Genomic DNA, 14,267 nt, shown 5'->3' with positions numbered 1-14,267 from the left:
TATACATGCGTATATCTCCACTTACGTATACGTGCATACCCATATACACATGTACATACACACCCACATACCTGCACATAACACCCATAAATACCTATACGTACATCCACATATATACCCACGCACATATACATATATATACCCATACCACACACATATATATATACACTCATACCACACATATATACATATATACCCATACCACACACATATATATATATACACCCATACCACACACATATATACACACCCATACCACACACATATATACACACCCCTACCACACACATATATACATATATACACACCCATATCACACACATATATACCCATACAACGTTATTTATTTATTATAGATTTTTCCCGGCCGGCCCCCCCTGTACAGCCCACCACACGCATACATTTTAACGACCCCACAGGTGTGGGGGGGGGGGGGGGGGGCGCGGGAGCAGCCGCCTCTCCAGCCGCATGGCTGACCGGTCCACTCCAACCCCCCTGCCCCGAGACCACTAACGAAAGGGGGGGAGGGGTAGGAGGGGCCTCTGCCCGCGCTACACTCCCCATCGGGAGACGGAAGGCCCGCACCACGTGGTACTGCGCCCCAGCCCCCGAGCGGGCCGCGAGCAGCCGCATGGGGCACACGCTGCGAATTTACGCGCGGGCTGCATGCCTCGGCCGGACCCCCCCTCCCCGCCGGGGTGCCCCTACCGATGGCAGCCACCGTGGGGCTATGCGGATGGAGGAGGCACCCGCCCGCACAATGCTGCGGGAGCAGGTAGCCCCCACCCCCAGGGAAAGAAGCGGGAAAAACCCCGTCAGGCCCCTTCTGCCCGCCAGACCCCCTCTGTCCCGAGACCACCACTCCCCGCCTGCAGCTGCCGCGGCACAGGCCTAAATCCGACCCCCCCAGCTCCATGCTGCGCGCCGCAGATGGAGGATGGGGACGGGCCGCTACACTAAGGGGTCCCTCTCCTCCCTGCATCCCGCCTCCCCCCTCACCGCCGATTCAAAAATCGCGGCTATACAGGAGGGGGGAGTGCCCAGGATTGACCCCCCCCTTTCGGGGCCTTACCTTAATTTAACCTGCAGGGAGGAGAGGGACGTCCAAATCGTCTGGCGGGCAGCAAAAGAGGACGTGCTGCCCGCCAGCCTGGCCTTAAGTAGGCCTTCCGGGAACTCCTCCCCTGTGCTGGGGAGGGAGGTGTGGGGGCGGGCCAGCGAGGGGAAGGCCGGACCCTCCCGGTCATGAAGCCCCCCCGCCTATGGCTAGGGGGGGCCGCTATAGATGTGCTCAAAGTTGGTGAGAAAAATTAATGAAGCCGGACTATACTTGTAATATACTATACACCACTTTATGATACACGTCTAGTAATAACCGTATACAGTCTGAGAAAAAGAAACGCGAAAAACCCTCATAGTATAGTATTGACAATATTTATTGGTATCAAAAAGTGGTGGGGTAATAGGGACATACACAAAAAAAAAGAAGGACAGCAGTTAAAAGCATTTAGGTATAAAAACCATAAGCTTGGACATCAGAATCGGTCCTCGCTCCAACGTCCAACCTCATAAGGGTGATGTTGGAAGACAGGCAGACTTGAAATCACAGCTGGTGCGACACATGGTTCAGCACAGAAAGTCCCAATTTCAGTGGAGCAGGCTCTCGCAGCAATAGAGTGATTTGTTAAGAACTGCTTAAAATCGATGCCACCCCCCTGGTGTGGGGCATGCTGGTGTAAAGCGCCTACGTCGCAGGTGATCTAGTGATATTCTGTTTCACACTTGAAATCCTTAAACGCATTTAAGATACATGTTGTGTCTTTAGTATAAGCTGGTAATAAATAAATAGACATAGTTCTAAGAAGTAGTCGACATATTGGGAGACATTAGAGGTTAATGATCTAATCCCCAAAATTACCGGCTCCCAGGAGGGTCAGATCATGATTTATGAATTTTGGGGAAGTAGTATAGTATGGGGATTCTTGGGTTAGGTTCAAATAGAAAGCCCTATTCCAACGTTGTCAAAACATAATTGGCTAAGGCTTGATACAAGAGTGTTTTCAGTTTCCCTATATAAATGTTAGTGGGATCACGTTTAAGGGGGAGGCATGAGGTTGAATCAGATAGGAGTCTAAGGGCTTCTTTTTCATAATCCTTCCTGTCCTGGACAACTACCCCCCCACCCCAAACCTCCACTCCCCTTATCTGCTTGATTATGATATCCTTATTAGATTGAAGAGTTTTGAAATAACATATTTTCCTCTTTTGTTAGATTATAACGCATACATTTATTATGATTGGTATTCTTAATGTTCATTTACAGCCTACCTGGTAGCCTCATTTATAAAGAGGATCAACTTCACCAGACTGGATGTGGGGGGGTTCAATAACATTGCTTTTATGACGATAATCAGAAATGTCCATTTCACAAAGAGCCGGACACATTTTCCTTACTTTGGATGGACAAGAGCATAATTATGACTCCCATCTGTCATTCTAGGATGACTTAAATCAAATGTTATTTCTATTGCCAATTCTTTATTATCCATGTTGAATAATCCCACATAGCTGTCAATCCCTTTGACAGACTGGGGGACATGGATAGCTCTGTAGGCTTACAAACAATCGCAAAACAATAATATAAATAACAGGTAAAAAGAAATGTTACGTGAAAGGTGGTTACTAGCTCATATTACAAACATCTAATGCTTTGTTGTTATACAAATTTGTAAGATAAATAAAATGCGGCAATTGGAAGAATATCTCCCACTTTGCCCCCTGTAGCCTTATATAAATTGTTAAAAAAAATCCAATAGATGTTTGTAGGAAGAGTTTATATAAAAAAATAATAAAAAAAGGCCTTCTGCAAGAAATGCATACTGTATATAGCAACATTGCAATTATACTATAAAATCCTGATTTGAAAAATAGATTTATTAGTACACTGATGAATACATATGTGGCCTGAATAAAGATGCCCCGTGCCATATTACAGACACAGGACAATAATGCATTGCAGAACACTCCAGGGGAAAAAAAAAAGAAGGTGACAGAGTTTAAATAAAGCAACACTAATTTACATTGTAGAACATCATGTATTACGATATGACAAGTTTCTTTACTTAAAGCATAGGTTTAAACTCAGAGAAGCCTCCAGACAAAACAAAGTCTCTAAATGCCATGACAAGTGTGGTGATTGCATAGTACAGTCTCTAAATAGGATAGGCAGCGAATGATCTATTCTAGAGAAGGGCTGGCCAACCTTTTTTGCAGGCGGGCCAATAAATGGGCACAAATTTTTTGGTGGACCACTGTCATCGCGGGTGGCAGCCTGTGTGGACTGTGCAAGGCTCTCACTCTATTTCTCTCCCCAAGCATCAGTCAGTCTCTCACTCTCCCCACACCCCCGCAAGTCTCTCTCTCGCCCCACCCATCCCCAGCAAGTCTCTTTCTCCCTAAACCCAGCAAGTCTCTCTCCCCTGAGCTGACCCTTCCCTCACCTTTTTCAGCTTGTCCCAGTCCCTGGCACATGCTGCAGCCCAGTTCTCTGCTCTGCAAGGCACCACCCCATGCCTGAAGCCCCACTCCATGCATGCTCAGCAGAAGAAGGTATTTCTCCTCTGCTACCTACACAGATACAGTGTGGACAGGATGCGGTGTCACTTCCCCAATACCACAGCTGGCCACCCGTGACGTAGAATATGAGGTTTCACAACAAACAGGAAAATGGGCAGAATAGGTTCTTATCTGTCGACAACTTTTATGGACTTGCAAATATCATAGAACTCCATGTTTAGACGTATGCTTCACTTATTACAGCTTAACATAGTAATTCATGTTTCATTGCAAAACAATTTCCATCCCCCCTAAATCCTGCCTGAAAAAAATACATTATTCTGTAATATTATAACGAAATGTCTACATTTTTGCCATATTACTAATGGTATGTTAAATACTCCTTTACTGATCTTGATATATATAAAAAAAAATGAATATATATACAAATGGTGCAAAAGCCATAAATGTACACAAATACAAAATACTGTTCAGGTACAACAACAAAAGTTAATTTAATTATTAGGGACATGGCGGTTGAAATATTGAAATATACAGCTTTCATTCAATTTAATTGAAGGGCTAATGCATTTCGAAAGTGTAACATACTACATCTAACAAATACAATATAAAGCCACAGGATTTATGACTTGTGCAGCATAGTTAAAGCATGTACAGCAGGTAAAACATGGTCACAATGCATTTTAAAACCTATTTTACAGATAATTGGTATGATCTCCATTTTACTTTTAACCATACGTTAAATTAGCTACTTAAATTATATACCTGTGAATACCCAAAGCCCCAGGGTAATGATATTTCCCAATAAAATATTGCACAAACATATTTTAATAAATATTCACATAGAAGTGCATAAAGGAAAATAAAAACTTACTTAGGCATAGGACCTCTTGGCCACTGTCCTTCTTGATTTTTCTGTTCTATTACTAGCATCTGTGTAAAATATAAATCAATCACTGTACAGAAGGCATTACCTGCATTATTAGTCAACATTCAAAAATATGCCAAAAAGTCTGAAAAGCAAATGCCCAACCTGGTCTATGAACTTTGATATGTCCGTACAATTATTATGCTGGCTTGGTGTAAGAAATATTTATTCAGTGTGCAATACAGAATAGGAACCGTGTGACAAATTTCTGCTGTCACATTTATTGCAAACGTTGTTTTCCTGACATTTCTGCGGATTATCTGGCAAGAAGAGCCAATGTGCCTTTCAGAGATAAGTTAATGGTCCAATGATTAACCCATACTGATCTCAACTCATCTGTTAATATAGCAGATAAATAATGGAGGTGAATTCCATGGTCAACAAAATCAACAGCAGGGGTGCATAAACTTTTAAGTCTTCGCCCCTTCTGCCTGCTCAACTCCGGCGTCAAATGATGCTGCGGGGTCATGTGACGTCATATTGCGGCGTCACTTGACACCAGGTTACCACAGCGATGTGTTGCCCGAAGCCAAGGTAAGGGAATTTACAGAGGCATTGCGCAGTCACCCGGCATTTAATTGCCTTCGGGGAGCGCTGGGTCTCTTAGTGCCCAGCCCCCTCACCCTGGAAAAATATTGCGCCCTCCTCATCTACAAGACTGTTTGCTTGCTGATATGGTGAGAAATATCACAGATATTGCATAACAAACATGGACCCGAATGGCTGGGACTGTTCTGAGGGTGTGTCAGAGAGAGTAAAATTACTATAGTTTAAGCCTATTGAGTAGGTACCTCAAGGAAAAGCGCTATGAAGATCTTGTTCAGTTCACACAATAAGGAAAGCTGTACTACACTTCTATTATATATTAAGTCTATTAAAGTGAAGTTACTTGAAGAAACATCTCTGTAGGAATTATCCTTCACTTGGTAAAAAAAAAAAAGTATTATGTGTTGGCACAACAACAGAATGGCTTTACAGTTTCTGATGAATTCCTAATGCTTTTGTTTACTATTAACCTATAAATCAGGGTACACAGGGACGAACACGAAGAATAAATATTTCCTACACTCAGGCATACGAGACTGTAATCCTATGGGAAACACAGAACCATATATTATTATTGATCTATAAACGAGAAGAAAATAATAATTAGAGTCATTTAGTATTTAAGCCTCTCACATATTTTTTGTTTTCCATGTTTGCGATTATCAGTGTGGCTGTATACCACAGATGTGGCGCAATACAAGTTCCATTCCAAAGTGCGGGGAAACCGTTTCAGATGAGGAGAATCCTGCGTGTGCAGCCAACACAACACAGAAAAACAATTTCTTCAAAGTGCAGTTCTCCTCTAAGACAGAGATACAAAGTAGAGCTCTACTCACAAGTTCATAATGCAATTCTCCATTTAATGTGACAGCCAAGAACAGTGGAAAGAACGTTTCAGGTCCCATATGGACCATTCATCAGGTGAAGAAATTGCAATACAAGTTCCCTCTGCACTTCACTTGGAAAGGGTGGACAGCTATGCCCCAGCGCAGGTGGAATTTCCCAGAAGGATTAACACAGCGAGTGTCCCTGCTTCTGAATTGGACTCACGCTGTGTTAATCCTACAGGGTCACCACCAGTCTGGAAGAGCTGCGCAGAGAGAAGCAGTCCCTCTCTCTGGTCACATCGCACAGCTCTTGCAGGCACTCACACGGTTTATATTTTTAGGACATCGGATTGAAGCAGCTGAACCGCATTAATTTCAGGTCTGGTTGGTGGATGTACAATGTGATGCTTTCCCTTTGGTGAAGGTCCGCAATCTCCTGCAAGTTTAAATGTGACACGGGACATTTTAACTTGCAGGCGATGCTGGCACCCGAGACGGAACTCTGTACTTCAGGAAGCAAGGGGGCTTTGGACCAGAAATGAATGCCGTTCAGCTCAGGACAGACCCTGCTTCAATTCTACAGTATGTACTAAATATATTAATAAAAATAGCGAGTAAGAGCTGTGCGGGGAGACAAAGGGAGAGGGACTGGTGGCAGCCTGGTAGGATTAACACAGCATGAGTCTCATTAAGAAGCAGGGACCCCCGCTGCACTAATCCCTTCAGGGCAGGCACTGGCCTTTGGGCGTGGGGAAGCTGCGATTGGGCGGCAGTCAGGCTTCGTTCAGCTGCCGATTCCTTGCGCACAAACCGAACTTGGATAACACTGTATCTGTATATTCTGCTCTGAGCTGCACTGGGGATACTTGATCAGTTACCATATTGAAATGAAGAGTAAGGATAGTTAAACAGAGCATGCACTCACAGACCGGGTAGCGTCTTCACAGCTTGATTCCTCCACTACAGGAAACGGTCCGAGCCTCACTCAGCAGTTGCAAACTTCGAACATGAACCAGATCCGAGGATGAAAACAATAAGCTTTTATTTATGCTTAAGGGTCAAAATAAAAGGTAAACATCAATTATCGATCGCCAGGAGCATCCCAAGACATGCTGCGCCTGCAGATAGATTGCGGATATCTACCTTTATGCTGACCCTTATGCTTACACAAATGCGTATTGTATTCATCCTTGGATCGCGCTTGCTACTGGTGATTAAACAGACCTACAGTTTTTGATTTTTAGCTAAATACAAACTTCAAATGTATGAATTTCACATTGTATTGATTCATGTGTTATGGACCAAATATGCGTTATTTGTTTTATTTTAAGTTGTCTTTTATAGGGTATAAAAGATTTACACAAATTTAATTTTGTCAAAAAAACCCACTCAAAAAATGTATTGTATTCTGATCAGTGAAGCTATATAAATATCTAATCTACCCAACTTCCTCCAAATTTGACAAAACACATTGGCTCTCATCAAAACTATCAAGTATTAATCTAATTCTATTGTGAATTGGAAAGTTTAAAGAGCATATTTCACCAACAAGAAGCCTGGAAATAAACTCATTGACGTAGCACCAGACATACTTTTAAGGATCTTTGAAGGCTCTTTTCATCCCCAATATATATTTTAACATTCGATTTCTGGTATTCTATACTTAGGTGCAGTTTGGACTATTCTTCCGGATTCTAATTGTGAGCCCTAAAGTTATAAGTGGGGGAAGAGTGAAGGTTTAAATTAATGAATTATAATTAAACCATAACTACATGTGTACTAAAAGACAAATATTAATCACCAAGAAGAATATCACAAATTAAAACCACCACAACACAGTTCCTCTATTACCCTTGCCCACTTCACAATTCAAGTGTTTCCACATTCTTGCAAAAGCCATGCTAAAGAATTGGCATACCTGCCCCTGATATAAGCCAGCATCCTGTATAGTGCTTTCAGGTTTATTCAGTGGTTCAAATGTATTGCTCATGTATTTGTTCCACAGTCTGGTCTCTTTTTCATCTGGAATATTGAAGATTTTTCTCATTTCCTTTTCAATCATGTCTGAATTTTGAAAGAAAAATAAAATGTTAAAAAAAAAATGTGTAAAAAATGTTTAATATGTTAAAAATGAAAACATATCCTGTGCTACCATTTCCTGACATTGGGCTATGCTATGCTTAACTGAACATACAATGATACACACTGAACCTCAGTAACTCCCAGGACTCAAGAGATTAAACTGAATTTTTATTTTCAACAGGTAGAGAAGTAGTTGGGTAAACACTTGTGAAGGACACCTACTGTATAGGGGATTCCCTAAAATGATGTAAAAAAAAAAATAGCACCCTTAAAAGCAGTATTTTCCACTAGTCCAATGCATATTTAAAAAATATAAATTGTGTTTGTTTCAACGGCAGCAGCAATCCTGGGGATTCCTAGTTTGGGAGATAAGACTGTCAGAAAATTACCTGTAGTGATCTACAAATATTAAAAAGACATTAAAAGCAGAATGTGGCAAGAGTCACCCACTGTAGGAAGCCCACCAAACCTACATTTGGAGAGGTGTTTATTTTGACCTCAAACCCCAAAATAGAGCATTACTCTATGTGCCAGGGCAAAATTACCCTTCAGTTGTATAAAAGTGGCTGAATGTGACACTGCTTCAACAAACGTTTTAATCTTTTTTTGTATTTGTACAGTATATGTCAAATGTAAGTTTTAGCTCTACAATCTCGGTCGGTTAAAACATGGCTTAGTCTCTGACGTAGTTTGTAAGTACCCAAGTTAAGGCTTTGATGCCACACTAGAAAACATTTTAATTCAAGCATTAAGAATGTGTGCATGCATCTCACAACAGGTACGTTTGTTATAGAATTCAAATAAGAATACAGTCTATAAAAAAGTCAGTTTGCATTCCAAAAAAAGACTGTTACAGTGTGAAAAAAAACCCTGAAATCGAGCTAAAAGATGATTTGACATCTTGTAATTCAGTAAATTTAGACAGTGGGAAAACACCTTTAAAACTATAAAGAAAAATATAAGAATGTTTGAAACGGTAATACAAAACATGTACAGAATGAATACGTATCTGACTTTCAAACAAAAAATTGAACAAGTGTGTCATGTTTTGAAACAGCAATACCCCCTACTTATTTAGTTATACAGAATTGGAACTGGGAAGTCGCGTCACTGGAGCGAAACCACGCTAGTGTTTGCTTTGAAGACTCCTGATTCCCGAGGGGAAATCTATATGCTTGCTATCCAAGTCGCATCCCACGGGCCAATAGGAAGCCGCATTGTCATCAAAGAAGGATACTGCGGTTTCATATTGGATGATCCTTGCAGCCATCCTTAATTTATTTTACCAGTAGGTTAAATAACTAGGGCAAATCCAGAGCTAAGAAGACCGCGGTTCAGCTCCAAGAGACTTCACTGTTCTGTTTTTGTAATGAAAAAATACTTTTTTCAATGGGGTGATTACGAATATTATTACGGAAAAAAGTTGTGATAAAGGAAATGCTACTTAAGCATTACAAATTATGAGCAAGTCTACCTCTCTCCCAAGAGTTACTATCAAACATTGAGAATGTTGTGTTTGTGGGTATCTAGAAAAAAAATCTTAAGGGAAATTAAATGTAATTATTACACATAATAATTTCAGCAATATTTAAAAACAAACCAAGAGGCGGAACTAGGGAGGGGCAAGCGGGGTAGCCGTCTGATAGTGGGCACAGTTACAGAGATCCTTACAGCTGTTAACAACAACCCCTCTCCCCCTGGGACCTACCTGGGGGGCGGGGACGAGATTCGTGGTGGTGGCGGGAACCACTACAGCGGTCTGAACACAGAAGTCAGAAAACTTCAGGTATTGGATGCGATGGACACCCCCACCTTTGGAGGGAAGTAGCAAGACAGAGGGCAGGAGAGAAAAAAAGGGGAGGAGAGAAAGAATGGGGGCTGGGGGCAGGAGGGCAGAGAGAGTGAGCACGAGATTTTTATGGGGGGGTTGCAGCTGGTGGAACTTGCACCGGGTGCAAAAATACTTAGTCCCGCCTCTCCATAAACCATTGAGCACGTTTTTTTCCCTCTTTGCATAAAAAACATGAGCAAGCAAAAAATAAAAAATGTTCATACCTATTGTATCAGCTTTGCTAAATCGTCTTGTTATGACATTGTTTATATTTCCATTCTCACACAACTTTAATTCGGTCAGATAAACTTCTACTTTGCAGTGCTTTACAAACATACCCTGTTCAACCACCTGAAAAACAGTACAGTTTGTGTCAGTATTGGATTTATATAAATTACCACTCAATCACCTATTACATGATCTTAACTTTTACCTTAATTGTAGAGGATTTCTCAGAATAACATTTACTCGAGTTGTACACAGAATACAATAAGAAATATGTTCACAACTTAAAACTACAATGTTAAATCTATTCCAGATCCAATAATAGTTTGAAGACAGAAAATGTTTTTTTCACATGTAATATGGAGGCAGTTCATATGTACTGTACCTTTTCTAGTACTACTTAGTGATTCTTACTAGCAGTCTGAATGTAAAAGCTTAAAATCTATTATGGGAACAGTTAATTAGGACCAGGGAACAGTTAATTAGGACCAGAGACCCTTTTCTGCACCTCTGCAATGATTTGATGAAATGTCAAAGCCAACTGTTTTCCTAGTACATCTTTGAGTTGTATCTGAATGCCTTATAAATATGTACCCATACCTTAAATATGGTGTATAATAGAAGTGACAACTAAAACTGCAACAACAAAAATACAATGAAAATGGTAATATCAACTGTATTTGAAAGTTCTAGGAGCTGTATTGGTGTTTGAGAAGTGGGACCAACATGATAGTTTGTTATAGGTGAAATTACAGTATTCGCAGCTTTTGAAACCTCTCAGGTGTCTTCAATTTTACTGAAGAAGGTCCGCCTCCCCATGCAACTTAAAGTGGCAGTCCCACCTGGGGCAAAAGTGAACTAAACACGGCATGTTTAGTTCGGTAAATGTAGCCCATTGGGACTATATAAATAGTTTTCTTTTTAAAGGTCATGGTAAACAAATGCTTTGTTAATCGTTTACAATCATAACCTAATGTGTTTTGTTGATAACACTGTTTGTCAGCCCTCAAAGTTCTGTTCTTTGTTGCCTAAGTAATTATTTCACCAAGTAGCTGATATGCCTGAATACATATTCCCGGAGATATGCACGCCAAATAAATTTTTCACAAGATACAAATAAGTAGAGCAGTTACTTTACAGGGATTACATTGCTGATAAATTGTTTAAAAACATTTTGTGACACACCACATTGGACTGCCCTTGAATGCACTTCCTACTGAGTTTATCTCCACACCCACTTATCACTCTGGATATAATCTGCTTCCTCCTCACTCTCCTGTTACAGTACACATGGAGAAGAGGCTTCAAAAGCACTGTGCACTAAAATTCAACAACTGCCATGTTGGTCCCCCGAAACAGATCACAACCTATAACAACTATGAAAATCTCTAAATAGCACTCACCACACACTGTAAATGCTGGCAGCACTTTACACGCCCGGTACTAGACTGATGTAACTGGCATTATGAAAAATTAATAGCCTAATTAGAACTATCATTAAACTCAATTTAGGTTACTCAATATATGACTTTAGCAAACCAGTTACCATTAAGATGGTAAACATGCCAGACAGATTTGTTGCATATGCAGAAAGGGGTGTTTACAGTTGTAATGTATTAGCCCCCCAAAAATAAAAAATACACAAACACACCACGGTAAGCTCTCTGGTATAGCTTATACTGTATAAAATATGATAGGGTATGAGGGTGAATACATTGTAAAACAATGTGACAATGAGGTTTTGCAAACGAGCTTTCAACCTCACAATAAACCAAACAGACAAATATGCTGGAAGGATTACAGTACCTCAAATATATTTGCTTTCGATCTTCCAAAGTCTAACTGCAAACTTCAGTAACAGACTGTTCTGAAAATAGTCATCTGCTTGCTATGTGACACCACTGACATGCATGGTAAAAAGGGAGGATCTTATTAGCACAGCAAGGAGGGAGTTACATCACAGCACTGTGAATCCTTGGTGAAGCATTTCTGATGCCTCAATGCAAATGAATCTTTACTGTTCTGGAAGAAATTTTTTATATTTAACTTTTAAACAAACACCACTGTAAGCCAAAATATTAGCCATTTAAATTACAATTACACAAAAAAACGTTCTGACTTCACAGAATTTCAGCCTACGTACTATCTTATTCACTATTGCTGTAGTAGAAATTAATTAATTTATTTCAATGTGGTGATTGGGGGTGAGGGGGGAATTAACTACACTAACTGCCAGAGAATGAGCTACAGGGAGATATGAAATCTGCACTTTCTACAATGTCAAACCCCAAGACTGACTTCATAAATTCACTAAACAACAAGACAAACCTCATTGAAATATCCGTATGAGCTCTGTGTGCTTCTTATAGCCGTAGCCAGACAGTGGTGTACAGATCCCCTGACCTGGGCAGGTTTCTATATGAAGGGCAGCAAATATGAATCCATTTTGACCAGAGACCAGCAAAGCATGGTTAGGGTGACTGCAGATTAACCCCTTATCTATCTTTTAGGGCCTGGGGGCTTTTAATTCCAACACAAACACAAACCTAAATAAATAGCAGTTCCATATCAAATGGCATAAAAAGGCATTGCAATCGGCTAGCATAAAAAAAAATATAAGCATACACTTACTGTAAGAAGTCCTAGAAACACTTATTTTCCAGAGAGAATTGTAAACTGCGCTTAATGGCTAAACACCAAGACAGATATTTATTGTTTTAGCTAATAAATTAAATGTGGTTTAATTTCAGCACCACATTGTGAAAGGCAACCAGAATTATATATACTGTATGTGAAATGTCTTAACAGTGTACCATCACCATACAGTACCTTGCGTGCTATAGGCTCCTGATTTTCCATCACGGTGTACCAGCTAACAAGCTTGTTCCAGCCTTCAGTAGGCAACAGAATGTAGTCAAGCTCATCGATAAGATGCTCCTTGAGCGACTGTGTGTCGCCATCTGTAAAAGAGACTTATGAAAATGTTGCCACCACTGAAAATTAACACAATTATATATATTAAAAAAAAAAGTTTCATCATGGACACAGAATAACTTTTTTCTTTACTTGAAGTCTAACACAATTAGTATTTGCCACCAATGAAAAAATAAAACGGTTAAGTGTCATATTTTTTTTTTTATAATCCAGAAATTACACAGCTTTTAAACACGTAATTTATCTCGATCATAGACGTATGTTTTTATTTTAACAAATATTTTAATAAACAGAATTTTGCAGGGAATCTTAAAAATGACCACAATTTTCCGAACTCTTTTTTAATTCGCCCTACACTACGAGATCTATTTAAGGCCTCTTTACAGATTAAGTATAATTTGTTTATGAAACAAATATATAAAATGCTAGAGAATTAACTATGGCTGTACGTTTTAACTTTAAAGATGCAATTCTTCCTAGGGCCAAATGAAACAAATTACATTGACATGTTTACAGTGTTAAATTGTGGTGATTCATGCCTTTGGGGGGGGGGGGGGAACAGACATCTATAAGTATTTTATCTTCCCCCTATCCTCATTGGAAATGGGCTGGAACTGTTTGAGGAAGGGGCTGCGTCCTCAAAACTTTATATATCTTTGTCTGTTTGAGTATGAAGTAAACTTCAGCAAATCTTTGCATCTATACTTGTGTGCCTCCTTTTTGTTAATGTAATGGGTGGGCTGAGTAGAGGATACACTTGACTGACAAGTACACACATTCAGAGCCCTCAGTAAAAAAGGAAAACTTGCTTAAATTTCCAAATGAAAAAAAATTGTTCCCAGCATGTTTAGATGTGTTGTAGGAAGCCAACCACACCATAGTCACAGTCAACGTTTGAAAAAAATAAAAAAATAAATACATATGTCAATTGAGTTCAACCTATGTTACATTAAGAAAGATATTTATCCTATATTTGTATTTACAGTATTTTGATCCAGAGGAAGGCAAATAAAAACACCCCAGTGAAACATTATCCAATAATATCTCATAAGGGGAAAAAAAATTCCTTCCTGACTCCAATAATGGCAATCAGATTTCTCCCTGGATCAACATCCTACCCATGTTAACTTATTTGGTATATCCTCTATTTTCTAAAAATGTGTCTAACCTTTCCTTAAAGAGATCTATTGCCTATTTATTGCATCTAAAGTCTGGAATTTGTTTAAAACATTGCACAAAATGGATAAGCAATATAGAGACAAATGTTAACAGAATGATAAACTAAATCAGATGATTCTACAAACCAGAAAATTCTATT

The 14,267-nt window shown here is 39.8% G+C and overlaps 1 protein-coding gene across 23 annotated transcripts in view; it reads right to left on the bottom strand.

The window, feature by feature from the left end:
• Positions 1–14,267, bottom strand: part of USP15 (ubiquitin specific peptidase 15) — a 116,225-nt gene that overhangs the window by 72,077 nt on the left and 29,881 nt on the right. For 15 of the 23 annotated variants that reach the window (XR_012801666.1, XR_012801665.1, XR_012801667.1 and 12 more), the window contains exons 3-6: positions 12,845–12,975; positions 10,015–10,141; positions 7,796–7,941; positions 4,451–4,509 (exon numbers count right to left, since the gene is read on the bottom strand). Coding sequence is in view for 17 of the 23 variants with exons in the window: in XM_075600154.1 (XP_075456269.1) it covers positions 4,451–4,509; positions 7,796–7,941; positions 10,015–10,141; positions 12,845–12,975 (463 nt within the window). In the remaining 6 variants the exon portion in view is untranslated. Of the gene's footprint in view, positions 1–1,438; positions 1,832–3,500; positions 3,821–4,450; positions 4,510–5,683; positions 5,853–6,802; positions 6,976–7,795; positions 7,942–10,014; positions 10,142–11,821; positions 12,038–12,844; positions 12,976–14,267 lie in introns of those variants that run through there. The other 8 variants (XM_075600160.1, XM_075600161.1, XM_075600170.1 and 5 more) reach the window with 7 other exon arrangements.

The sequence above is a fragment of the Ascaphus truei genome, chromosome 5 (genome assembly GCF_040206685.1).
Source record: "Ascaphus truei isolate aAscTru1 chromosome 5, aAscTru1.hap1, whole genome shotgun sequence".
NCBI lineage: Eukaryota > Metazoa > Chordata > Amphibia > Anura > Ascaphidae > Ascaphus > Ascaphus truei.
The sequence above is the reverse complement of the archived record's forward strand: the minus strand, read 5'-3'. Positions and strand labels throughout refer to the sequence as shown.